This window comes from Rhea pennata, chromosome 7 (genome assembly GCF_028389875.1).
Source record: "Rhea pennata isolate bPtePen1 chromosome 7, bPtePen1.pri, whole genome shotgun sequence".
Lineage (NCBI taxonomy): Eukaryota > Metazoa > Chordata > Aves > Rheiformes > Rheidae > Rhea > Rhea pennata.
The window spans coordinates 10,727,969-10,754,753 of record NC_084669.1 but is presented as its reverse complement, the minus strand read 5'-3'; the positions used below and the strand labels follow the sequence as shown (position 1 = coordinate 10,754,753).

The following is a 26,785-nucleotide window of genomic DNA, read 5'->3' as shown; positions in this document are numbered from 1 at the left end:
TATGTTCATGCCCAAATGTCTCATGCTTATAAAAAAAATGTAGTAGTATCTGCTCTGGACTTGTTAAGATGTTACAAGCTTTAAGCAATAACATATATTTAAAGAAAACTGCATAACTAACAAGCATGATCTACATATACGTAGAGTCAAGTACAAAAAGCAAACCAGGCGTTTCTATCACCTTACCTCTGCCACCAGAAGAATACCATACTGTATTAGCCTTTCCACCGATTCGTGGCAAACTTGATATATCATCTGGCAAGGCTACACAAAATAAAAAGAAATGTACCAAAAGTCACACACATTACAGGATCTCTGGTTTCCTATTAAGTACAAATGTTTTAGCTATATCAATATTATTCCTTTTAAGCAAATTATAAATCTTTCACCAGCATAATCCCTATGCATCACTCTTATCTCTATCCTCCTTTGGCAGACAGACAAATATTTAAAAAATTAGAGTTAAATAGGTTATTTAAAATTTGTCTGAGTTTTTGGAAGAAAGACATTACTACACTGGTAGAAAAGCACACTAAGTATTTCCTCCTTCCAATTGTCTCTAAATGGATTTTAGTTCTGGAATAAAACTTTCATAAAACTAAAACTGGTGATACTTATACCAGCAATTTCTTTAGAATTTAAAGAAAATTATACCTTAATCCTCCCCCCATGTGTTTTGAAACTGTAAATAAATACCAACCTCTTACATTGTTTTATAATCATGTAGGTTATTTTTCTCTAAATTAAAAAAAAAAATCAATTATTAACTGAAGGCAGAGGATGAGATTACTGATCAACTCTACCATATAAGCTGCACTGCTGCCCAGACAAAAAAATATTAAATTTGGCTTATGCTTCATTAAAAAAAAAGTGTCAGAGAAAAGTGTACAAATTTAATACACATTCAAAAAGAGTGATCACAATTTCTAGAATTCTACGCAAGTTCTATGTATAAGAAGAAAAAAGTCTAGCACTTAAAAGTATGCAGAGTGTCTTTAAAACTGAGATACCATCAGTTCTTCTCAGCATTTTGTAAAAAGAACAAAAGGCAAAGTCAGGCCATTTGTAAAATTGCTACTAAGTATTAGGTGTGGCACACTGAGACTACTGCACTATTAAATTGAGAATATCTTTAGGATCTGAAGCCTTAGCTCCCAGCTTAATTTCAATTAAATATGCAATGAGTTTGGTAGTCTCAAAGACTCAAAGATCATTAAATAGCTTTCGGGGAATGCAAATACAGTTGTGATGGTCTAAAGACATAAGTGAGGTGAAGCATGTTATTACAAGTCCAACCTCAGCTTGTGGGAACCTGATCAAGATTGGCCACCTTCTCTCAGGAAGAGGCCTATTGCCAGCATAGTAGAAATGCTGAAGGCTCACCTCAAAACTATCCATCCATCACTTGCATGAGCAGCAGGAATGTATTACGTATGTACCACCTAAACCAGATCGATTGTTTTTGCTATTCCTTGCTAAAGAAACAAGGTGGTAACACAGATGGCACAGATGTGGCAAGGTAATTCACATTAAGATCTTAAACTGGAGATCGCTTGGACAAACTGTTCTAATGCAGCCACACTCACTGAAACATTCAAATATTTCCTTGAAGAGAACAAGAACACCACTGCTTTTTCAAATAATGTTCAATCTCCTACTACCCATATCATCAAATTATATTTACAGTAAACATATCAGTACCAAGATAGCTAAAGAAAGCATCAATGCTCTTAGAAGTAACAAAGGCAGTTCCAAACAGAGTAAAGTTTGAAATGTGGACAATTAATGCAATTAATTTCACTTACCAAAGATACAGTAAATTCATTAGAAAGCAAGTAACACAAGCTAGCAGCTTTGCGGACTAAGTGTTCTTGACTAATTAAACTGGGAGAAGCACTGTTGGTACCGTTTCTGTACCTCTTACTCTGAACCGCAAGAAGACTGCAAGCTAGAGTAGAAACAAACATAAACAAAGTTTATTTTATAAAGATTTTTCTAGCAAAGGAAATTTAACCTTTTATCTTGCCTATTTCCAGGCTTTTAAAAGCATTCAAACCATAGCACATGCAATGAAAAATCTAGCCTACGTAATTATCCTAAAAAAGTGAATTACAGTAATGTCTAAACCAAGAAGAAAGGATTAAAGATAGATTATGTCACAGTGTGTAAGAGTTGCAAAAAAATCAAACACCAAGCTGAGATCCTTATCCAATCATCAAGTACTACCAAAAGCCAACATCGGTAACATCAATAAGGACAGAAATCATCGCTATTTCATTTGTGTTCAATTGATGTCAGATTGAAACAAAATCTCATTAAAACATTGCTGATCAAAGCACAGATTCTGCATGTTGGCTGAAAATTCTGATAGTGTGGCACCTTGCCTATGGCAGTGACTAATACAACCAATACTTCCAAGAAAGCTAAAAGATGTCAGGAAAAACAAATGGAAACATCCCACAGAACAACAACAAAAAAAAATATAGCCTGAAGGGATGGGGGCAGGGGATTTTGAATGTTTATATAAGTAAACTATATGTAAAACTGTTTATTTTTGTGCAGATACTTTTGACTCCATGTATCGATGTAAATGTGTCAGAAACTAGTCTCTCCTTGGTAAGCGCCAACACATACCAATAACGGCCTCTTTAATGAATACATGAAGTACTCCGTTGCTGTAGAAGTTGAGTTCAAAGACAGCAGGTATTGCTGTGCTGGGAGTGATGAAGAACTCATTGTTTCGGCTAGTGTTTGTGATATTTACACAATTTCCCAACAAGTGGACAGCGTGCATGACAACATCATCTGAGTTTCCTGAAAATCCCAAGTCAAAGTCACGGGCCAAGACCTCTTCTTTCATGGAAAAGAAGTCTTCCACCAGCCTGGAAAGATCAGTTCCCTAGAAATAAAAACAGAATGACACAATAATTTTTTTGCACAGCAAATTCATCTCTACTGTTATCTTATCTATAAGCCACATAACCATGTATCTAGCAAACACATAAATGAATTTTCAATAACCCAAAGCAAAACCTATCGTACTAGGAAAATCTTGTGTTCGTGGAGGTTTCCCTGAAATAGCCCACAGGTTTTGAATTAGTTTAAAACCATGCAGCCAGTTGAGAATGCCGATTTCTGTTTGCTTCCTAGTTTATTTCACAACCTGCAGACACCTGAATGGTTCTTTAGGAGAATATATTAGAGAACTCGTATTTCCATTACCTCCACTATAAACTAAATGATTGATTACCTAAGAATACAGCAATTAACATAACTTTTTTTCAATTAGGTGAGGACACGTGGAAGAACTTTTCCTCAAGCACTTGCTTTCCTTGATTTTTTGTTTTGTTTTATTTTGTTTTGTTTCAAACAAAGATGACTTCAGATCACATTGTGAAATTCATCTTTCCCCTGGTCATTTCATGAAACTGGAAGTATGAACTGAGAGGAATGGTTGAGAATGTCCTAGACTATGACGGTTACACATTTGATCAATACTTTTTAATTCATTCTTAGTTTACAGGCAATAAAAGCACTTCAGATCAGAAGAAAGAATTTCAGTCAAAAATCTCCAAAAAATAAAACTGTAGGAGCAAAACCCACTCCATTAAGAGCCATACGCAGAAATTCAATTAAATGTTAGTATCATTCTGCTGTCATGGAGTAATAGTCCAGTATTAAAGAATAATAAAACTCATTTGAAAATTAATGGAAGTTGCTAATATATTCAAAGATGTATGTTTAAGTAACTAGGATCCAAAATAAATCATATTACAATGAACTAAGACCACGTAGTCTTAATTTTAAGTAAAATGTATTTCCATATGAATATGTATTCTTATCTCACCAGTAATGCTGTATCTTCAAGCATCCACTACCAACCAAAATATTAGCACTCAGTACTTTCAGTACTCTCATCAGTATCATGAGAAAGAAAAATGAGTAGTTTTTAATTAGTAAGACTATACAAAGCGCTGCTCAGCTATGTAAGCAGCATGGAAGCCTTACCTCTCTATGTCTGTAGAGCAACAAGCAGGCAACTATGTGGGTAGACATCACAGCACAGGACTTGTTAGCAGCTAGAGATAAATAAAATAAAGTTATACTGGAACTTGTTTTGTGTCTGAGAAGTTCAGAACATCATTAAAAGTGAAACTGTAGCCATTACTAAAAAAAAAAAGTGATTCTTGCAGAGGGGCTGTGCCTTCTGAATGAGATAATAAAGTGTATTAAGTCTACATAACAATAATAAAAAGGTACGAAGTCTAGAATTTCAACTGCACCCGAATGCTACTGCATTAAGAAGCCTCTGGCAAGTCATCCAGCCCTGACTGCTTCAGTTCCTTCTAGCAATATATGATGATCATATTCACCTTGCAGAAGGATAGTAATGACCAAATAGAACTCTAGAGTATTGCAGGCATGTAATATATTAAAGTAATAAAAACTAAAATAACTTTAATGAATAAACCTAAGTAAAGCTCAAGCGCTTGCTAGAATAAACAACTAAGTAAAATTTTGTACACATCTTTTATACCACAAATCATAGACCTAATGATTAAAAACATACCACATAACCTACAAAATCTGACAACAGTGGTCAATGCAGCTGGATGAATATGTGAAATAGTGCCTGTAAGACACTTTAGGAATTCCTTACATGGAGTGATATGAAATCAGTGTATCAGTGTGACAATGAGCTCAAACACTTCAGTGTGCAATAAACTGGCATTTCAGTATACAAGTCCAAGGAATACAAAGTTATTAAAACAAACAAAATAAATACTTTGTAATTAATCATAAAAATAATTTAATAAATATTGAAGAGAAGGGACAGAGAAAGGCAGAAGAAGTGAAACTGTCAAGAAAGCATCTGAAGTCATGAAATAACAGGGGGAATCGCGAAGTACAACACTATCAAGCAGCAATCCGCAAGACAAGGGAAATAGCTGAGTGACATGGCACTTACTGAACAAAATATGCTCAGCCAAGTTGGCTATCAACTCTCTTCTGAAGGGCTCACTGGTTATATCCCTGGTGTTAGGCAGTGACACTTCTGCACCTTCATCCACAGTATCATTCGGTCTGAAACAGAACAAAAATTTGTGAAATGATATTTAGGTTTTCATCAAAACTTAGAATAACCTAGCTTGATGTATTTTATACACATTAGTTGAACTATATAGCACCGAAAACACTACATATTCTAGTTAAGGGCATAAAAATGTTATGCATAACAAGGTCCACAAAGATTTGAGTATCTATATATCTTTCTAGACACTTTCCTCATACTAAACAACAATGAAAGATAAGACTCCTTAGAAGAAAAACAGTAATACAGAACATTTACCTTTTTCTACAGTTATTCATGAGTTTGCCTTTACATCATTTACACCCCACAAATCTTTTCCTTTCAATGAATATGGACGACAAAAGCACATTATGTAAATCCCAAGAAGGTGGTTTTCAGCCCAGCCACTCTATATACTAGAAAGTCGTCTGTATGTAGCTACAACTTTCTGAAGATAAATGACAGATTTTGTCTCTGATAGGACCACAAAAGCTTATATAAGTCAAGCAAACAGCTCTACTAAAATGTAAATCTGTTTAACAAATGCAGCCTTAGCCATAAAGTGCAGTTTTGCATTTCCGAGCAACAGTCATCTCCTTGGACAAAGGGGCATTTGTGCACAAGCCCTCAATAAGAAGAGTTGTTTTCTTTGAAATTAGACTACAAAAGCACCTGAATATTCGTGGAATTTAAAAACTGAATTCTTCATATTTCATTGTGTCATTTTTATTCTCTGACAAAACTATTCCATAAAATTTAAAATTAAGCCAGCAGAGGTCACTAACATTAAGCTCTAGAAATTGTTTGCTTTCTTGATTATTTAAACAAAATTTCCTATAAAAAAATGCAACTCTTGTGACAAACTACACAGTTACAAGTGTCTAAAATTTCTATTTGTCTGTGTGCAATTAGATTATCTTTGGAGAGTTGCTTGAAATGTAATCTAATGCAGAACAACAACATACAAACAAATAAAAAGAAAAAAAACCATCCAATCTGTCCTCCTCCTCCCCAATCCCTCGAAACCTCTACCTTGATGGAAGTATAGCTGGTAACAAAGCTTGTTCCAAAGAAAGAGGAGCAGGCACAGGTTTTTGACTTTGGCTGTTTACATATTCCTGTTAAGAGAAGACTTGTTATTTTTTGTACTTTTTCACCTTTTTCTTGTATTCAACTGCTAATGTTATTTATAAGAAAAAGGCAACCATTCAAAAACGCAACTGTAATTAAAAATAGCCCATACTACAAAAGGTGAAATAAGATAACAAAAATAAAAAATTTGCAGTAGTTTATTCACTGGTGGTTCTATTTTATGAAAAGACAACCCTTCCACATTATTGAATCTGTACTTCAGGAAAAACACTGCAACAGAAACAATACATTATCTCTGTCAGTACCCTGCTGGCAACAACTTTCTCAAGATTAGATTCTCCATGATTAAAATTAATGAGAACTGCCTTCATTAACATGAATGAGAGCAAAGTCTAGTATGACAAAAATCAGTAAGGTTGGAAGGGACTTCTGGAGACCATCTAGTACCCATTCAGATCAACATAAAATTGTAACAACTGCCTGTTGCTTCTCTCCTCATAAACCCCAGAATAGAAAGCAACTCCACAGAAAAACACTACAGAAATTGTAGCTATAAGACATGGCACAGTGCTATAAGCTAAAGCATTCAGGAAGCAGGTAGTGTACCACGTGCTTGGAATTCTCTCTCATAAGTAAAACATCTTTCCTTATAGTTTTACCATTTGCATTATTCTATTTTCAGGACACTGTGTTCTTCCAGTTCCTATAAAGACTGCTGTAGGAAACTAGAGAGCCACTTAGCCTGCTGGTCAGGAATACACTTCCCTCCCAAGAAAGCTGCTTAAAAGACCTTTACAGCCAACTCTCTCTTCTGCTTCTAATTCTGTACTCACAGAACTGCTAATGCTCAAAATTAACCCCCAAAGGTTACTTACCTTAGAAATGAAACTGCAGCAGCAATATAACTACATAAATTTAAGAATTATATAGATGCACTTCCGCAAATCTTTATCAAGGCATACTTAAGCAATTTATCTCATTCTTATACCTTCTAGAGTACTACAAGAATGAATATCCATACAAGTGAGACATGAGAGAGGTCACAAGGAAGGCACAGAGCGATCAGCGTTTCACTAGATTAAGAGGGCAGATATCCTTATTTTCCTTATACTGATCCAAGATCAATTGTTAACTCTGCACCAAGAATAGCCTGGAAGTGACCCAAGCCTTCTTATTTGGGAGTGAATTACTATCTTTCCAAGCTATGCTAATTATAATGCAGCACGGACAGTCACAATAATTTCATGCAGTGGTAACTGAACTCTCCAAAGCTCTCCAACCTACTGCTCTTCTGAGAGAAGTAGGGCAGAAAGAAGAATACCTAATTAATTTGAATAATGTTCTAGTAGACGAACATTACAGTAGGTAATCTTATTAATGTCACATTACAAATAAAGTAATACAGCAGCAGAACACAGATTAGTGATATGCAGATAAATTAGGTACAATACTGGCAGATCCTGCAAAGAGATCAGAGAAAATTTAATAGTGAAGGGAGCTAGCTGTACTACCTCTTCCCCAAGAACCTACAGAAAACTATTTAATAAAGTAATATAGGTAATAACTGCAAATTAATAAGGAACGATGTCATTCAGGGGATATGCAGATTTTACATGTAGATAATGTATGATCTATAACATTTTTATAATTACTAATTTGCTTAGCAAATTAAAAAAAAAAAAAATCCAGTGAGATAAAATGCCTTTCACTGGCATTTTATACCTACACTGGTATAACACATTCAATTACTCAAATGCAAGAACACTATTCCTTTTCTTTCGACTCCAAATGTCTCTAAAACTTACAAAAATTACTACATGGTACATGAATCATTTTAAACATGGTTTGTTAAGAAAAACACCAAAAAACAACTCAATAAGAACACTTGTATTTCAAAAATAATATAAACCTTAATATCAATGTTAAGACTATTTCAGTTTATTGCAAATACGTCCCAAGCCTGATGTCTTCAGCAAAATAGAGAAGCTGTATGCTTTTGTTCCACTTGAAATAGACTTCCACATGTAATTCTAATGATAAAACACAATGAGAATTTCCAAATAAATGCGTCTCACTTTAGATACTTCACAACATCAAACCATCAAAAGAAGGTTCAAAATATCAAACTTACTTTTAAGGAAAATGGTTGCGCAAAATCTACTCTGACACACCCATAATTCTTTCGCAGCATTCTGAAGACTCCTCTAGCTATACTCCAAAGGCTTTCATTCTTCTTAGGCTTCCCCTGGAAGACATGTCATTGGTGGGTTCCCCCCCCCCCCAAATTAAAATTAAAAAGCTTTTTTAAAAATTAAAACGCAAACAACAGCAGACTAACAACAAAGTTTGACACATCTTAGAGCTTCAAATAAATCTAGAGAACCATTTCTTCCCCATATATAATAATTTGAATGCATTTAGAAATGTATCACCCATACTTAGTCACTCCCTCCTAGAGAGGCTTTATGATTCATGGTTCTACACACTTCAACGCTAACACAAAGTACATGTGACAGAGGACTACTAGCACATAAATTAACTATATAATATGTTCTCCTGCACATAAACGAAAATACCCTAGGCAAAACAAGTTGTTCAATTACTCTTACCAGCTGTTCACTGTTATAGTGACCTTCAATTATGCGATCATAGGAGATTCCCACAGGTATAATTAGGACGTCAGGAGTAGCATTTGAAAAGAGAGCATCCACAACCACAGATAAAAGACCTGCTCTAGCACTGGATGTCTTTCCACTCCGAGACCGTGTGCCTTCCAAGAATATTTCTAAAAACTGCTGCTGTCTCAACAATTCTTCTACATGCTGAACATAAAGAGATTGAAAAAGAAAACTCAGATACCTAATCATACGGACAAATTCATATTTGAAATATTGCTTCTTATCAGCAACGGTTTCCTTTTAAAAACACTGAAAGATAATGAGTTGACCTGAATACTTGCAGAAAATAAAAACAATCAATGCTTTACACAAAACCAGACCAACCTGCAATTTAATTTGCATGAATATATAAGCAGTATAATGCTGTTTATTCAAGAATGGCATCTCTAACAGAAGAGAGATTTGCAACTCTCTCTTCTTTTCGTTCCCTAGTACATCCTATCTTCCACATTGCAAATACAGCTGGTGTACCGAATGGCACAAAGGATTACATCAACACATCATAAACAGAGATTTCCATTAGGTTAATATAACCAGCGTAGATAAGCCCCAGCGCAAAGGAAATCAGAGAACAAGACTTAAGTTTAACATTAATTCACAGATTGTTAATTCCACTTTAATAAGGATTTCCCAAGGTGAAAATCTTCTTATCCTCAAGGGTGCTAGGCATTAAGTTCTCATTTATTTCATACAGTCAAAACATAACACAAAAATGTACCCTGGTTTTGCAGCATGATCCTCAAGAAAAATTCAAACCAAAAACAAACATCCTCAGTCAGCTGGAACTCTCCCCCCTGGCAGCCAACTGAAATGCTACCTAGGGAAACAAAGACAAGAAATACGTACCACATAGAGTAAAGCTCTGTAAAGGAAGTCCTTACGACCATCTGGACTCTGATCTAACTTTCGACGAATGAAAAATCCTCCTAGTTTGCGGATCAATGTGCTACATAATAAAGAAGAATTATGCTCATTAATTTTAATTTGCAGGAAACCACTACACAGCCAGGACAAAATTTCTAACAGGAACTGAAATTACTGAAGCTTGAAATTACTAAAATTCTCTCAAACTAGAATGTATTATACTCTTCATACATGGTGTGATCCACACAAATATTACTCATCTTAATCAACAGGTTTTCCTACACTTCTACATTTCACTACTTTAATAAACCACTCTACCCTCTCGGTCAAGATAGCCTCCTCCTTTCCTCATTGCCTGCCACAATATCCAGATTGCCAAATTTGGATTCACTGGCAAAGCATTAGCTAAAAGACTTTCTGATGTTCTTCAGCCACCAGAAATATAATTTAAACACGAGCCAAATTAGAGTACTCTCCCTATAAAGCATTACTTACTCTCTACAGCTGCCTACCAATAGTCAGCCCTTCATAAAAAAGAATGGCTGACAAAACTTCTTCCATATATTCATCTTTCCTTAGTCACCTACCCACTTCCTTTGAGTCTCCTAGAAGGAAGGAATGTCATTTCTTCTGCTTAGGTTAGGCCAGATTTTTTCAAAGGGGTTTTGTTATTCTGTCTCTGTTAGCATGCAAGAGGAACCAAATGAATTCAGAGAATAACCTTATAGTATCCTGCTTATCTTATATTGGGACCACACCACCAGCTACTGTGCAGCTATAAAAACATTGGTCACCTGAAGATTCCCCTCCCCTCCACCTTTTTTTCCCCTCCCCTCAGAGAAGTGGTTCCACTTAATTTATTATCTTTACCTGAAGATGGGAATGTTGAGATTGTTCCCTGCAGCAATGTAGGGTGCTTTGATGTTATGGCAGAAAAGAATGAATGTGAGGAGTAGATAGTCAATGTGAGATTTGTGAACAGGCAAAAAGATAAGAGGCAAATTCATCTACGGAGGGGAGAGAAGAAAAAAGATAGAGCAAAGTTAATAAGAAATGTGGAATAATGTTCTTTTTCTCTGTCATTGAGATTGCTAGCATCATATTATCAGAATTGATGATATTTTCCAGTTACTGCCTTTCAGTTTGTTTACTTCTGGTTTTCACTCATCCGTAAAAATGAGAACATTTTAGTCAACTGTACTTTTTAATTTTCATGGACTAGTAGTTTTTAGCTGCAGGTGTTACGAGAAAGCAACGACTGATATTCGCAATTTTTTCAGACTTACAGTACTGAGATAATCATCAAACAGTTTATGGGGATATAGTGAAACCAGCGTCAAAGTGATACTATTTCTCTCTGTCACAAATCAACAAGGACCTGTGAACAGTGGTGTTCCCAAACACTGTAACAGAAAATATTAAGAACCAATTTAAAAATTTTATTATTATTACTATTATTACTACACCCTATCTATCGATCAAGTATTGCACATATCTGCCCTCAGCAATGTTTCTTGTTAATCATTGTTGTAGATACACAGTATTAATGCAATTATTTGTTTGCTATTGGTATATTTATCTAATGCATCTTTCTTAAGTGAACTCTGCACAAGAGTTTAAAGCTGTAGTTAGATAAACATTTCTGACTACAAATTCCTTTGAGTGTAAACAAAATGGTAGATTTTAAGGGCTGTTTTAATCACTTTCAATAAATAGTGAAGGATTGGCAGCAGACTGCTAACAAGTAAGAAAACAAGTTTATTTCTTAAAGATTTTTATTCTAAATTAAGAGAAGAGTGATTCTGAAAACCCTGAATAGACCTGCTAAGTTATTACTGGCTGCCTCAGCACAGAGAAAGAAATAACACTGCATGCAGCTTAGGTGAGATAATCATTCAACCTTATAGTTAAAATTTGATCCCAAAACAAAGACAAAACTGGAAGCTGACTTAGTATTTCAGGTTACACAACTCAAAGAGCATTATATTTAATTAAGAATGCTATTTCACAGATGAGAGACAGATAGGTCCAGAATCTAGTATTTATACAGACTTTGCAGAACTCCTCAGATTTGAGTAAGTGCTAAAAACATTAATAGAAACTACATCAGCAAAGCTGCCTTACTAGATTCCCCAAACCTGCTTACCTCTGTTGCTGCTTTGACCATTTCTATTTGACCCCTGTGGATCTGAATATTCCAGAAAAAGCTGTTAAACAGCTTCAGTAACACCCAGCCTGTCAACCTGAAGGAAAAAACAAACAAAAGTCAAAGAACTTAATTCATTGCTGCCTTCTTTTATACTGCTTTTACATGATTAAAAATAAAGCCATAGAATCTAATTACTTTGCAATCAAATAAAATTACTATAAAATCAAGTTGTTAAACAAGTTCCTTCTTACCAACTAAACCATGGTTAGTGATCCTATTTTGGCTCCTAGCCTGCTATGGTTATGATACAAAACTTGTTAGAGTCAATCTCTGAATGCTGTTCAAACTGCAAAGACTTTCCTATAAATGAGGAAAGCTAACAGAGACTCTATGATCAACTACACTAACTCAGCTAGTGGATAAACTTGTTAGGTGACAGTGAGCATCTGATCTTGTGTGAAAACTTAATATAGTCACAAAAAGAGGGAGGGTTTGCATCACTAAAAATCAGTGGAGAGAACTAAGCACATGACAGAGACAAATTCACCTTTAGTAGTTAAGGTAGACAGCAAAGTAGAAGATTACATCTAAGATAAGACTTTCTCTAAAATACGTGTAACTATAGATTGTAATATTCAATGGGCTACCGGAAAAAAGATCTTTCTCAGTCTAAGATGCTGCAGTTAGCTGTTCTTGCTAGGATCAGCCTGAAACAACAAAGGATAGAAATATTGGGCCAGTAATTTATCAAGCAGCTTATTGGACCAAGCTTATCAGGAAGGGGGAAAAAAGCAGGGGAGTAGGGGAAGGGTTATTTATTCTTATCATAAAGTTTATTCCTTGAAAAAGCAAAAACTTTTTGCTATACCTGTAAATGAAGGATAACTATCATAACTAGGTAATATTAAAAAGGGGATACTTATGACTAAGAAAGTGTTCTGTTGGTATAAGCTAGAGAGCTCAGCTGCTCTTTTACCCACTGACAATACTGATAACCCGTATTTATTACCTGATCAAAGCAGGTGACACATTTGCTACCATTTCCTGGAGAATTTTCCTAGCCTTTTTCTTCACTTTGTTGACAGCTTTAGGATCCGTCTGAGCAAAACCACCTGCAGCACTTGTTTCAGAAGCTTCATCTACAATGGCTTTCTGTACTCTAGCATTAAAAAGTAAAACTTATGAGACAGTTCTGCAACAAAACAGTTAAAGACACAGACAAGTCCTGCTGCAAAAGAGCTGTATATTACTACAGAAGTAACTTGCAGGCATAAACAAACATACACACTGAAATACTGTGAAATTCAAAGGTATTAAAGTTAATTCAGCCAACTTCCAAGTCTGATTAAATAGGTGAAAGGATGAACACACTCGAAGTTGACCATATAGAATATCCAGATATATAGAAAATCAGAAGAGACAGGAATGCTTAATGCAAACAGTGCATGGCCTCTGACAAAACTAGATTCAGAGAGTGAGCACGTGGTTGAATTTCTTTATGACCAGGGAAAACTGATAGCTTAATATCTGATGGGGGCTCAGCATACCATTTAATATGCAGTATTTGAGACAGAAAATCTACTGCCTTTTTCCAGTTTTGCCTCACACTCTAGGTGCATCATGAACTGTTTCTTTGCAATGCTACTTCCCTATTAGGACAACGACTTAAATAAATTAGATAAACAAAGGTTTGAAGAGTCTCCACATGGCAATTTATTCTTCCATGTACTATCTGCTGTCCACCCACTATAAATCATTCATTACAAATCTCCCCTAATTATTTGAACAGAAATTGCAAATTACAGTTCTAAAAGGCTGTCCTGAAGATACTTTATTTTCTAATACTAAAAATGGTCCAGTTTTCAAAATCTGGTGTTTCCAAATTCTTAAATCATACTGTATGCACTAGTCATACATAAACAATAGTTTATTTTGCAGTATCTTACCGGCTGTTATTCAGCACATTTTCTGTCAGATTCTTGGCAAACATACCCTTATGAACATCCCTTTCTTGCACAAAAAGGACATAACAAAGTCGTCTTGCAAGCCACCCTCTGTACCTACAAAAACACGAAGAATTTTTCAGTGTGACCCTCAAAACAATCCATTGAAAAAAAAATAAAAATATCTACAATTGAGAAGTAAAAAGTTAGTAAAGTTTTTCTGAAAACTGCCTAAAACCTTCTGAATTTCCTAGTAAATTGTTAACATGATAATGTTATGGATGAAATAACTGTTATTTATCAAAAAATAGCTGAGACAACTGAGGTCTGCATTACCGTGATTCAGGGTGATACTGGTCTTAAAGCACCCATTGTGTCATAAAGAAGCAGCTATAAAAACAGCAGACACTTTTTTTTTTGTCTACTGGAACTGACTATTCAGCTTAACGAGGAGGAAGAGATCTATGTAGTGCCCATTTTGTGATGCAGTGACTTTCCACTAAGGAATATAAATGCACGTCTAAGAAGTTTCTCAACTTCTTAAAGAAACACCAAGTCTGATTTGGAAAGTTGCTCAGATTATACATATACAGTAAAATTTCAAAGAAACTTCTGAAAATACGTCTACGTTAGCCATAGTCATTAAACATATTTTGTGTCATCTTTTTTTGTCCTTTCCAGTCGTCTTAAGCACCTTGTCCTATGTGCCTCAGTCCTTCTCCTTGCAAAATTTTAAAACAAGTGTGAGTAAGCAAGCAGTAAGGCTCTCTATACATTCAAGCATTTAAGTAAGACAAGTTCCTCAGCTTATTTAGCAATATTCTCTTCCCTTTAAACTAACTAACCCTGTTCTATATTCTCTGAATCCTTTTCCTGTGCATCTCTTTTCTTTCTACACAAGCTACAATTTTTCTTTCCTAAAAAAACAATCATTTACTTAAATCACATACTAAAAAATCCACACAATATGTGGATAAGACATGATGTTAGCAAAACTGTTCAAAATAAGATGCATGTAACATAGGCAAGGATAAAATCCAGTCTTCCAGCAAACATTTACCATTTTTTTTTCTCCTCAAAGCTTCCTACCTCCCTCACAAGGCCAGGAGCACACAAGCGAGAGTTATGCCATTCTGAGGCAGGGATCTCAGAACTGTGCAATCAGAAGCAATGTGCTCGTAAATCAGAGCTCATGAGGCGGGGCCGAATTAAGAGCTGGAGTAGCATATTAAGGCCTAGCCATTCCTAGGATTTGAAGATCTAGTATTATGAATGTTCTTTCATTACTTTGCATCCTCGGAAATATTTGAAGCTTGCATCTTCACTAGTGAAAGATCTTCATTAACATGGCAGAGAAAGCTGTTAGAGGCGGCTACCCTGAGAAAGACAGGAACAGGTTGCTGTGGCCAGGAAAAATACTGGGGCCTGATTCACAGAACCAAGGCTTCTCTCTCTTCTGTCCACGTGAGAGAGAAAGTGACCTCCACATGAGGCCATCGTGGAGGAATCAGTATGACAAGGGAATACATGCTGGGAAGTCCAGGGAGTATAAGAAACTATGGAAATATACAAAAAGTCTACCTCCATCCCTCTCTAGGAAAAACCTCTGGTTTTAGGACTACCAGAGCAAGCTACTGCTGATGCCCCAGTGGGAGTCCCAAAGCTAACCACAGGTGAAAATGCCCAAGCTAGTTGTCACCTGAATTACTAGCGGCAGTTTTTAAACCTCCCTGCCACATTTCAGTATCTTTATACAAGTGTTGAAACCAACTACAAAAGATTGCAAGAATCTTTTATACTGTAAAATGTCAAACCACCTACAAGCATAGGCCACTCTCACTATTATTAAGGTAAGTACATATGCATAATCAATACAGTCAGGCACATAACAATCATATAAAATACTGTCTTTCCAAGGCCAAAGAATTTTGCTAACCATATTGTCAGGGAAGTAAGCTTAACTGCTTTTCCATTTCCCCCTTCCAATCTGAATTTGAGAGCTTCATGGATTTTTTTGAAAAACAAAGTTAAGATATACTTCTTTCTGACAAATATATTAGTAACTATGAACATATCATCACAACAGCATACAATTATTAAAGGGATCTGGCAGAGTATGAAGGTTTCTATATTCATTTTACAGCTTAGACACAATGTAGAATAATTTGTAACAACAGAAGGAAAAAACAGACTATAGACCCAGTCAAGATACATTATTTGGATCAGAAACTTGCAATCACCTACAAAATTGAAATATTCACAGCTTGGAAAAGCTGCAATTATTTCTTAGCACTGCTACCGCACACTAGCAGTTAAAGAAAATCCTCCTTGCTTTCTGAGGCCAAGAAACAGTAACACCATGTAACCCCATAGGGCCCCAAAACTTCATTAAAAATTGACAGTTTTCTGGCTATAATGACATTCTGAGCTAAAGGCATTTTATTTCAGAATAATTCATTAACCCATATTTTGTTGCCCTTATATTTCCAATTTAAGAAACCTTGAGCATTCAAAACTTTCCAAGGACTAGACCTCTAAAACTAATTAAAAACTTAAAATTAAACAATATTTCAGTTATTTTTCTGAATTCTAAACTATCAGCTCAACTCTTAAAAAAAATAGAATTGAAGAAAGAACAGTCTCTGACATTAGCTTCCTCCCTCTCAAGCACAGCACAATACTGCCTTTCTTCCCTTCGGATCCTTTGGCTCATTTCTTTCAGTCTGCTGGGCTCTCTGTTTGCTCTACCTCCACAACAAACACTGCAGAACCTTCTTACACTAATGATTACTCTAAAGACTTTAGCAAGCAGTACTAGCTTTTCAAGGAACAAAGTAAAGAAAGATTTCTCTGTACCTCCAGTATCTTCATCCCAGAACACAAAATTCATTTCAAATAGTGTAAAAAAGCATCATCATCTTTTTTTTCCCCCCACATACACTATCTTTAAGAATTTGCACTCTGCTACTGAGGTACAGAAGACAGAACAATAGGTCATTTCCGGATTAAATTTTTATTAGAGATAACAACCAAAGCCTAAATTGGGAGCCAGATCTGCTTAACAAAATAACAATGCAGCCTGAAGTTATTCTTAAGCAAAGGGACAAAACAAGGGGAAAGAAAAGGCCCTTCTCAGCCTCATATGATGACAGTTGCTACCATTTGCACTACAGGGGAAAGGCTGCTCTGGTTTCTGTGAAATCAGTATGACCCTTAAACTCCTTGCTTATAAACTCAAAGAACTTTGTCCAGCTCCAAAATATACACAGCTAGAGTTTACAGGTATATTACTTTTCTGAAGTGAGTATCAATTCCTGCATTTCAGAACAGATCGCAGAATCAGTAAGGTTGGAAGGGACTTCTGGAGATCATCTAGTCCAACCTCCCAAAGATTTCCTGATGCTGGTTCCACCGGGGCTCGAACTCAGGACCTTCAGCATGTAAAGTAGATGTAACAGCAATATATCCACTCAGTCTGGCCTATCCAGATTTCCTTGCCATGAGATCAGAACACATGGAATCTTACAACGCAAAAGAAAAACTTGCTACATTACCTTGTATGTGTTTCATTAATATATATGACATTACGCAGGCCCAAAGAAGGAATACTAGCATTGAAGAAATTGTCCTGTAAAAATCAAGGAAAAAAACATTTGTAGGCTTTCTTGGTACAAGAACAGTCATGTCTCTACATTCATAATAACATAAGGGAAGTTAATAACTTGCTTATAAAGTACATATGAGCTGTTCTTAATAAAGATAAAATTCAGAAAGTCACTACTGCCAGTTCTAACACTTTTATCATATTCTCCAGGCTTTACTGTGTACAGGAAAGGGGTCTGTATTTCGGTTGTATTCTTCAAGCCATAATATTTTATTATAACGTTATATTTGAAATTAATATAAACTATGACTTTTCATAATACAGAAGTCACATTTGAGAAAGAAATCTATTAAGTCAGGCTCAGGAACACTATAACAGTTGGTAAATAGTGTCAGGGTATCTACTGTTAATTGACAAATCATCTTCACAATCCCACTCTGCCTGAACAACAAACTCAATCTAGTCTTCTACATCCTTGGTAAAGATGCCACATGCTAGACCATTAGCTGTTCCAGCTAATTAGCTGTTGTATTTATTTTTCTTTAGCATATACAATTTGCCACAAATTCAAACATATGAATGTTTTACATCATTTGTAAGTTAGGTAGCAATTATGCACTACCATGGAAGCAAACACTCTTTTCCCCTGACATTAAAGCCCATCTGTGTAGTAAATGCAATCAATAACTTGCTGCTTCAGGCTATTAAGAGGGTACTTGAAAGTAATACTGGTTTCTTAGATCTACACAAAATTACCATTAATGTTCTCAAAGCTAGGTAAAACATTCAAGCAAAGAGAAATGAAATGACCTGTTTCTTGGTCTCCTAAAAATCAGCAGTAAAGCTGAGAAAGTAACATAGAACTCTGGAGTCCACTCCTGTACTCTAACCTTGGCTATAATCTTGCTTTAAATAGGAAGTTCATCCTCAGGTATAATGCCACGCTTTAGCTTTTCCTTATTTAACTCTTCCCTGATTCTGTGCCAGGCAAAAGATGTGGTTCTGTAAGACGAGGTGAGCTCATGGATCAGTCCTCTGCCACCAAAAGGGAGAAGCCCAGCTTCACCATCATATCCTGCCCTTTCTGACTGAACACTAAGAGTGGGAAGGAGCAGGAGACACTTCCCACTTACAACACTAGCAGTGTGTTAGACTGGCCCAGCAGCTCGTGAAATTAGTCTCATTTATCCATTCTTCTTCCAAAACAGAGTGAACTAAGAGGCACTCAAAAAAGCATAACATCTGGATTCTAGGACTAATGTAAGAGTCTGGTTTGTTAAGAACTGCTGTGAGAATGACATTTCTTCCTTGTAGCAGAAGGCACTAAAAGTGTGTGTGGGGGAGGGGGGGGAGGGGGGAAGGGGGAAGGAGAAAAGGTCACGTCCCTTTCCTAGGCAGGATCGTCCTTCTTAGTTCAGGTAATTATTTTCTTTTTAAATGGACAAAATATAAAATGGCATTTTTCTTCTTACAGTATAATTCCCAGCTTGAGAGAAACAGTCTAATTATTAGTACAGTAATTACAAACCTGTAAAAGCTCAAGCAAGTTTTCCTGCACACCTCTATAGAAGTCAGAATACTTAAGTGTCTGTTAGAAGTAGTCTCAGTTTATCTAATTGTCTTGTTGCCCATATCATACACAGTGTTCACAGCACATATGGATTGCTATCCCATATCTGTGTGTTATTGCTGTAGTTTTTGTATTCTAATATAGGAAAAAAAATGAAGTAGTAACTCTTCCTAGGTCAAAGGGACAACAAAATTATCATTTTAGTCCAGCCAACTACAGATAGAGCTCACTGCAAGTGGTAGCCAAGTGGAATTCAAAGCCTGTGGTACACATACAGTCGAACCACACAATGAACTGGTTGCAAACTGTAAAATGCTGACAAATAGCATAATATATCTGCAGCTTATGGGAAAGCCTGCTCAACGCAGTTCAATAAAGTTAGGAAAAAAAAATTATAAAGTCATTTTGTACAACCTCTCTAGTGCAACCATTTTGACATTGCAGCCAGCAGACAAATATTCCATAATTATAACAAGCACTTCTGGTTGCCAAGTTGGGTGGACAAGCCAGGAATTATCCGAGTGTAGAAAACCAAGCTGTCTTCTCAAGCACAGGACTGATCTCTTCAGATTTGAAGGGGAACATACTACTTACTTTCAAAACTGTATTTATTCTGAGGATATTTTCTGTGGAGAATTAAATGTCCTAAAGGTAAGCCTTTACACTTTAATAAGTACCAAATTTCAATTATTAATCTAGCAGAGCAGATGCATTTTTCATACAATTTTACAATGCTAATTCTGAAAAGATGGCAGTTTTTTGCAAGGAGTAAATACACACTGAAAAGCAGGAGACAAAGTATCATGATATCTGACCCATATGTTCATCCCATCACAAAGAAAATATAACTATAAACAAAAGAGAAAAAATGTGTTCTTTTACAAAGTAAGAACACTGCGACCTTAATTCTGAAAGTAAGAAAACTACTGAAACTTCATTATACTGTAACTATGCATTATCATCAAACATAATCCAGGTCATAATCTTCTTACCCGGCTCTGGGGAGTGCATACGTAGCAACATCGTCCCACAAATGGCCTTTTTCTGCTCAACAGAGTCTCTTTCCATTTTAAAGTAGCTGATCGAAAGAGAGTAGGCCTAGAATTACATTCTCCCTGCGAAACAAAAGACAACCACGTAAATATCCACAAACATAAGCTTTACTGAGCAAGGAGCTGCCATACATTATAAAAACAAGGTACTTAAAACTAATACAAGTTTTCCCCAAATGTTTTCTTATATATATGTGTGTGTATATATATATACATATATATATATATATATATATAATTTCCAGATTATATGATTAAAAATCAATGTTGTACTTAAGTACTACAGCATTTTCTGATAGATGAAATTTTACAATAAATATTAACTCTAGTAAGAAACAGCAAGAAAACTGACAACTGAGAAAAGTAAAAGAAGCAAACAGTAAATTACATGCACAATAATGTAAATATAATACAATATGTACTTTTTGTATATATTAATGTATATTGCATAGATTATATATTATATATAGTATACGTTATATATACTTATATGTAATATACAATATATACTAATATAAATTCATAATACAAGCAAAATGTTTCAAGCTTTTACTGGACAAGGCCCTGTACAATTGCAAGAAAACTGAAGGTACAAAAAACATTAACTCCACTGACACTGTAAGCTCAGTTTCAGCACTTTCATGCAAAAAGCATGAAAAAGGAACCACTATATCTTCTCAAATATTAGGCTGTCTTTTTAAAGGTTACTGAATTGAAAATCATAAGTAACTGCATTCACAGAAAACATTCACTTTGCTAGGATATAAAAAAAAATATATATTCCTATCTAAAGGTTTTACATAGAAAAATGTGTATTGCTCCCATCAGTCTACTGAATTATTGTTTGCCTGAGAACGCATCATCCAGCCCACAAGATTCAGACTTTCTGAATCCTGTACTGTAAGTTTGTAACAGAAGGGAAGGCACAGGAAAAAGAAAAGACAGCAAAATAAATTGAAATCCATTTAAAAATAGCATAGTTAAGGGAGATAGAGGGTAGAATCAGCACCTCAAACCAAAATAAGAGTTAAAAAACACAAATATACATCACCACACACCCAGCTAGAAAGTCAGCCTATTCAGAAACAACCATAAGTGTAATGCAAAGATGACTAAAAACTGAAAAGTATGTGCACTAGATCTGGCAAGTGGCATGAACTGGCAATTATTTAAAGACTAAAGAGTTTTCCATCTGAAATAAGCAACAAGATGCTAAGCCAATCACTTTGCTATCACTGCCAGTAATCCAAAGGTGGTTTATGGGAAATTGGTAACAAAAATGTCTGCTTCCTACTCGCCTCCAGGCCCTAACTAAACTCACTACTACTTTCCTTACAATCTTTTTAGTTTGTCTGCCTTTATCCCACTCTCTTTCATAAATCCTCTTCTTGCTCAATCTCATGGCTCCTACATCGAGGCAGGTAGGAGACACAGCTGCCAAGACATCTGTCCTTTCCTCAACTCTGACCATGTCTCCAACTCTTCCTCCGTATCAAGTTCAACTCCTCCTCTCCAAAGGAGCATCTAATTTTGCACCCAATCTATGCTTCAAAACCGACCAGAACAAGGCTCTTCACACTCCACCCAATCCTCTCTAGTCACTGCTTCTTTTGTCTCCTTCAAATCCTGAGTCTCAAACAAGACACAGGCTTTTAATAGCTCCTCCTTTACATCCATCCAAATTTTCTCTACCTCTTGTATTGCATGAACAGCTCCACCTATAACGATTAAAATCATCATACCAGGACACCATAGGACTACTAACAGGGTTCGATAATGCCTTCATTTCCATTCCAGCAACATTAGTCTTAGGCACAACACTGAACTACTGGTTTCTCCTCACACTTCCAAGTTATATTAAAAAGAAAGCTACATCATATATAAAAAGAGATACAGAGCCTTATCTTGAGCCTCCACAGTAAAAATAAGTAAATAAAGGTCATCTTCAACTTGAAGGAAAAATAAGACAAACATGGCCAGTGGCATTCAAAATTGTTACTTACCCATTCTTCACCGGAGTGCTTACACCTACTGACACTGCACTCCGCGGAGGTGGACAAGTAAGAAACATCTATTGCTCCAAGGGACAGAGCAGTTTCCTCCATGACATGCAACTTGAATTGAAGACCACAAGCTACAAGATCAATCAATAAATAAATAAATAAATAAATGTACATGTGTGTAAATCATATACGGTTTAAACTATTCAGCCAAAAGGACACACACTTCAGCCACTTCCAAAAGTTTACTATTCTCTTGCATTACATGACCTCACTCTTTCATCATCTCCCTCTCAAGGACACCTACCATTTGTAAAACTTTCCTTTAATATTCTCTTCCAATCCTATCTCCCAGAAGATTTCATGTGTCTGATCCCACTGTAGCCAAACTGGTTTTCAAACTCTTTGGAGGAAAGGATGCATTGTACAAAAGCATGCCTAATTCTGAGCACGCTGCTGACTGATGTGACACTGTAGATTAAAAAGCAGTAAAGAAGTCTAAACTTGCATAATTATTTTTAAACTGAAGTTTCACAGTTCATATAATAAACACAGTAACATCCCCTCAGCCAAACAGAAAGGAAAGGAGGCCAAATACACCAAAAGAACTTAGCACTATATTGCACATCTGCAAAAGTCGACACATTAAATGACACTGCTCTGGAGCTCTATGGAAAAGGAATCCTGGCATTTTAATCAAGAGAAACAGAGTGAAGTACCAACACCACCTCTTCAATCTGGTACTGCAATGAAACTGTATTTTACGGTCCCCATGCTATAAGCCTTCCAGGAATAAGCCTGTTCCCATCTTGTATGTTAATACTTTCAAGAGCAAGGCCTGAATTTTTAGCCCAGCGTTCTGCTTTGCTCATGCTCCTCCCCAAGCCCAGAACCGCAGCACCCTCCCGTCACATCTCCGTGCACAAAGTTCCCGCTGCAAACCGGAGCTCGAGCTGGCGCGCACACGCACTCAGCTCGACGCTGCCCAGGCCCCCCGCCTGCCCTTCTCAGTTTTCCCTACACCTTGGGTTTAACTCGCCTTTCATTTTATCGAGGCTCGGGCAAACTAACACGTACTACTCCACAAACGCAGCACCACGCTGACGGGCGCCCGACCGCTGCAGGCGAGGCGCATCCCGCGCTTCGGCTCAAGGTCACCTTCGCGGACCCGCCGTACGTGCAAAACGGGGCTTTTAGCTACTTGCTCTCCGAAGCTCTTTACCCTGGCAGCTGCGTACCTACCTCCAACGCACCCCGCCCGCCCGCCGGCGCTCGGGGCCGCCGGGGCTCGCGCTTTCAGCCCGCGAGGGCCGCCATCCCCGCGCGGCTCCGCTCCGCTCCGCTCCGCTCCGCTCCGCTCGGCTCGGCACCGAGCGCCGCCGCGCCCCCAGCACCGCTACAACTAACAGCGGCGCCGCTGCGCGCCGCCACCGCCTGCAGAGCCCCGGCCCCGCCGCCCCGGGGTCGCTCCGGCCCGGCCCACACCGGGCGGCACCCGGCCCGCACCGCCACCCCCTGCCGGCCCCGCGCGGCCTCACCCGGAGCGGCGGCGCGGCGCTGCCCTGCCCCCGCGCTCCCGCCCGCCCGCGCCGGCCCCGCCAGCGCTCCGCGCCGCAGCCCGCGCGCACATGCCCGGGCGCCGCCGCCGCCGCGCCGCTCCCCGCCCCGCAGCCACCTGAGCGCCGGCGCCCGCCCCGCCGCGCCGCGCCGCCCCTGACGCGACTTCCTGAGCGCCCGCGCCGGCCCCGCGGCCGCAGCGTCCGCGGGCCCTGCGCTGCCAGCCCGAGGGAGCTGCGTGGCCGGGCGCGGCGCGGCCGCGGAGCAGCGGCAGGAGCTCGGCGGCGGCGGCGGCGGGAGGTATCGATCCGCGGCCGGGCCCGGCCTTGCGGCGGGGCCAGCTGGCCTCGCGCTGAGCGCAGAGTACATGTTGACCGAGGTTGCCGCGGTCAGCAGCCGCGGCCCAGCAGCGCCGAGCGCTTCGGCGGGCTTGAGCTCTTCCAGGGGCGCCTTTCTGCGGCTTAGCTGGAGCTGCAGATTCAGGGCAAGACTGAAAGCCGCGTTTCTCTCCAGATACGTGACTCTTCATCGTTACTTCAACGAGTGCAACACGGGTACAAAGCAACAAAACGTAAGATACCATTTTACGCCAATGGAAACGTCATACAAGGAGATTTTTTCTTCTAGCTGACATTTTGAATTTATTACACCTAAGAAGAGTTTTTCACACGTACAAAAGAAAACGCATGAGACTTGCTTCCAAGCAAGCAATCCTCACGGCTGCTTGCATGCACGAGTTGCCTTATCTCCCATAACTTGAGTGCCCGTAGGAGAATGGCACGGAGCTATTACAGTTTATTACTTTATGGAGGGTCTTCCTCAGTTTATGGCTCAGAACTAATTTAGTCTGAATTTCCTTCCATTTAAGGCCCAGCAACACAAGATAATGCATTCTGTTGCAAGGTGGACTTTGGAGTGAAAGACGGCTGCCTTTCACATTACACAAAATACAGCAATAAGGTACCATCTAGAGAAACATACAGTTCTTATAAAAATACTGTTTTTCTGTGTAATACTGAGTGCCTCAGCAAAGCACTGCTTCCTAGGCATCGTATTTTGTATACAGAAAGTACAATATCTAATTGTGTTTCATTCACATACTGAACTTTTCCCCAATTTCTCTCATCTTGGCCAAGGATTTCAAATATGGTTAGTGGTTCTATCTGTTTCAGTTCTCATGAAAGTTCAAATAAATAATTTTTCACTCATTGATCTACTGAATTTCAGCAAAAGACAGTAGAGCCCGGTTTCATGTGTGTGGACTGAAGCTAAATGGATTTGTAACTAATCAGAGCCTAGCCCAAGCAGCCACCTCTATGAAAAGAAAAATTACATAAGGGTTTAATTGCTATAGAGTTACAGTGCTCCCATCAGATTAGTGTCATCTCAGTTATTACATCCTAATCTCAATTTCACTTGCATAACAAACATCTCGTTGATTTAGAAGATTATGGAGAACAGAGAAAGAAATGGCTGTGTGTGCTGCTGTGGACGCAGGCAGTTAACTGGGCCAGGTCCTGCATGCAGGACTGCATAGAGCACATCTTCAGTGGGAAATGTGTACATCAAAAGGGCAAACTATGAAGCCTGCTCATAAAACTGAAATCTAGTGCATTATCACTTAATTCTGGGTTTTTTTGATTTTTTTTTTTTTTTTTGCGTAAAGAGGACATTACAAAAGTAGCCAAGGGACCAGTATAATGGTCCAGCCCCTCACCCTGATCAGTAATTTGCTTCCAGAAAAGGTTCATTTCTGTAAATAGGACTGCATGCAGTAAGGGGAACCCATAACGATGACTTAAAAAACACAACTGATCTCAAAAATCAGATTGGAGAAAACAGTTCAACAAATGGATTACATGAAAATTGAATATAAAGAAACAAGAATCACAATATTTAAAGTTTAGGAAAATGTATGAAATTGAGTTAAAGTTCTTATTAGTATTGTCTAATCATTTCATTGCTCCATCGCATTTATATTTTTACTTGAAAAATATAAACCTGCCTGGGGGCAGGTTTAGTTACATTGGTTAGAGCGTGGTGCTGCTAATGCCAAGGTCGTGGGTTCAATCCCCGTAATGGGGCTATGCTGAGGGTTGGACTAGATGATCTCCAGAGGTCCCTTCCAACCTTACCATCCTATGATTAGTATTTCTTACACGCAGTTTTACCATCGGCTGTGAGAGCTGGGCCTCTTCAGCCTGGGGAAGAGAAGACTGAGGGGCGATCTTATCGATGCATGTAAGTACCTGAAGGGAGGGTGTCAAGGGGACGGGGACAAACTCTTTTCAGTTGTCCCATGTGACAGGGCAAGAGGCAATGGGCAGAAATTGAAGCACAGGAAGTTCCGCCTGACCGTGAGGGGGAATTTCTTCCCTGTGAGAGTGACGGAGCACTGGCACAGGTTGCCCGGAGAGGTTGTGGAGTCTCCTTCTCTGGAGATGTTCAAGGCCTGCCTGGATGCAACCCTGCCTAACATGTTCTAGGGTGACCCTGCTTGAGCAGGGAGGTTGGACTAGATGATCTCCAACCTTACTGATTCTATGAAAGTGTAAGATCTCTTAGATTTTTTCCCCTTTCATAAAGTATTTACTGTCATAATACAGGATCAAACAGTACAGTGGTTCAGCATGCCATGATGTAACTCAGAGCAAAGTGTCAGTCATTGAGTGTAACACAAACTGAAATGCATTGTATCCCTATTTTGAAGATAATCTATTATCTATTCAGAATCTAGTAAGGATTGTTTTACACATTTTTTTTCCCATGCGCACACTTTTTCCACTGGTACATTTTTTCAAGTGGTAAAAAATTATTTCTGTGATATGATATAAGTAATACCAGAACAATTGTCTTAGCCACAATGATGTTTTCATCACTTTGTCCATTCTCTAGAGTCTGACTATAGGATCACTTATGAGAAAAATGCTTAGGCTATTTTCTACACTGTTTTGAAAAGAAGAGTAAATAGATACCATTTTACTCAAAACTTAATCAGTATAATCAAAAAGAATTTTGCTTCTGGTATAATTTTAAAGCAGTTTCCTAGTTTTTTCTAACCTTGCTGAACTGTTGAATTATTATAAAAAAAATCCGGAGATAATTTTGTCGCTCATTTGAAAAGGATGAAGAATTAGTCGAATGGCAATTGCAGCTCAGCAGGGTCTTTTAACAGGACATGCTTGTAGAAATTCTCAGGCTTAGT

At 38.0% G+C, this 26,785-nt stretch overlaps 1 protein-coding gene across 2 annotated transcripts in view; it reads right to left on the bottom strand.

Annotated features, from left to right (window-relative positions):
• The window catches only part of GPAM (glycerol-3-phosphate acyltransferase, mitochondrial), a 31,425-nt gene extending 8,050 nt beyond the window's left edge, over window positions 1-23,375 (bottom strand). For both annotated transcript variants that reach the window (XM_062580264.1, XM_062580265.1), the window contains exons 1-18: window positions 23,266-23,375; window positions 22,331-22,494; window positions 22,027-22,157; window positions 19,964-20,086; window positions 17,352-17,425; window positions 13,801-13,914; window positions 12,864-13,013; window positions 11,852-11,948; window positions 10,576-10,712; window positions 9,688-9,787; window positions 8,773-8,985; window positions 8,295-8,408; window positions 6,104-6,189; window positions 4,970-5,085; window positions 4,009-4,079; window positions 2,635-2,899; window positions 1,806-1,948; window positions 187-264 (exon numbers count right to left, since the gene is read on the bottom strand). In XM_062580264.1, the coding sequence (XP_062436248.1) occupies window positions 187-264; window positions 1,806-1,948; window positions 2,635-2,899; window positions 4,009-4,079; window positions 4,970-5,085; window positions 6,104-6,189; window positions 8,295-8,408; window positions 8,773-8,985; window positions 9,688-9,787; window positions 10,576-10,712; window positions 11,852-11,948; window positions 12,864-13,013; window positions 13,801-13,914; window positions 17,352-17,425; window positions 19,964-20,086; window positions 22,027-22,128 (1,983 nt within the window). In that variant the 5' untranslated portion in view covers window positions 22,129-22,157; window positions 22,331-22,494; window positions 23,266-23,375. The remainder of the gene's footprint in view (window positions 1-186; window positions 265-1,805; window positions 1,949-2,634; window positions 2,900-4,008; window positions 4,080-4,969; window positions 5,086-6,103; window positions 6,190-8,294; window positions 8,409-8,772; window positions 8,986-9,687; window positions 9,788-10,575; window positions 10,713-11,851; window positions 11,949-12,863; window positions 13,014-13,800; window positions 13,915-17,351; window positions 17,426-19,963; window positions 20,087-22,026; window positions 22,158-22,330; window positions 22,495-23,265) is intronic.
• Between the last annotated feature and the right edge of the window lie 3,410 nt (window positions 23,376-26,785).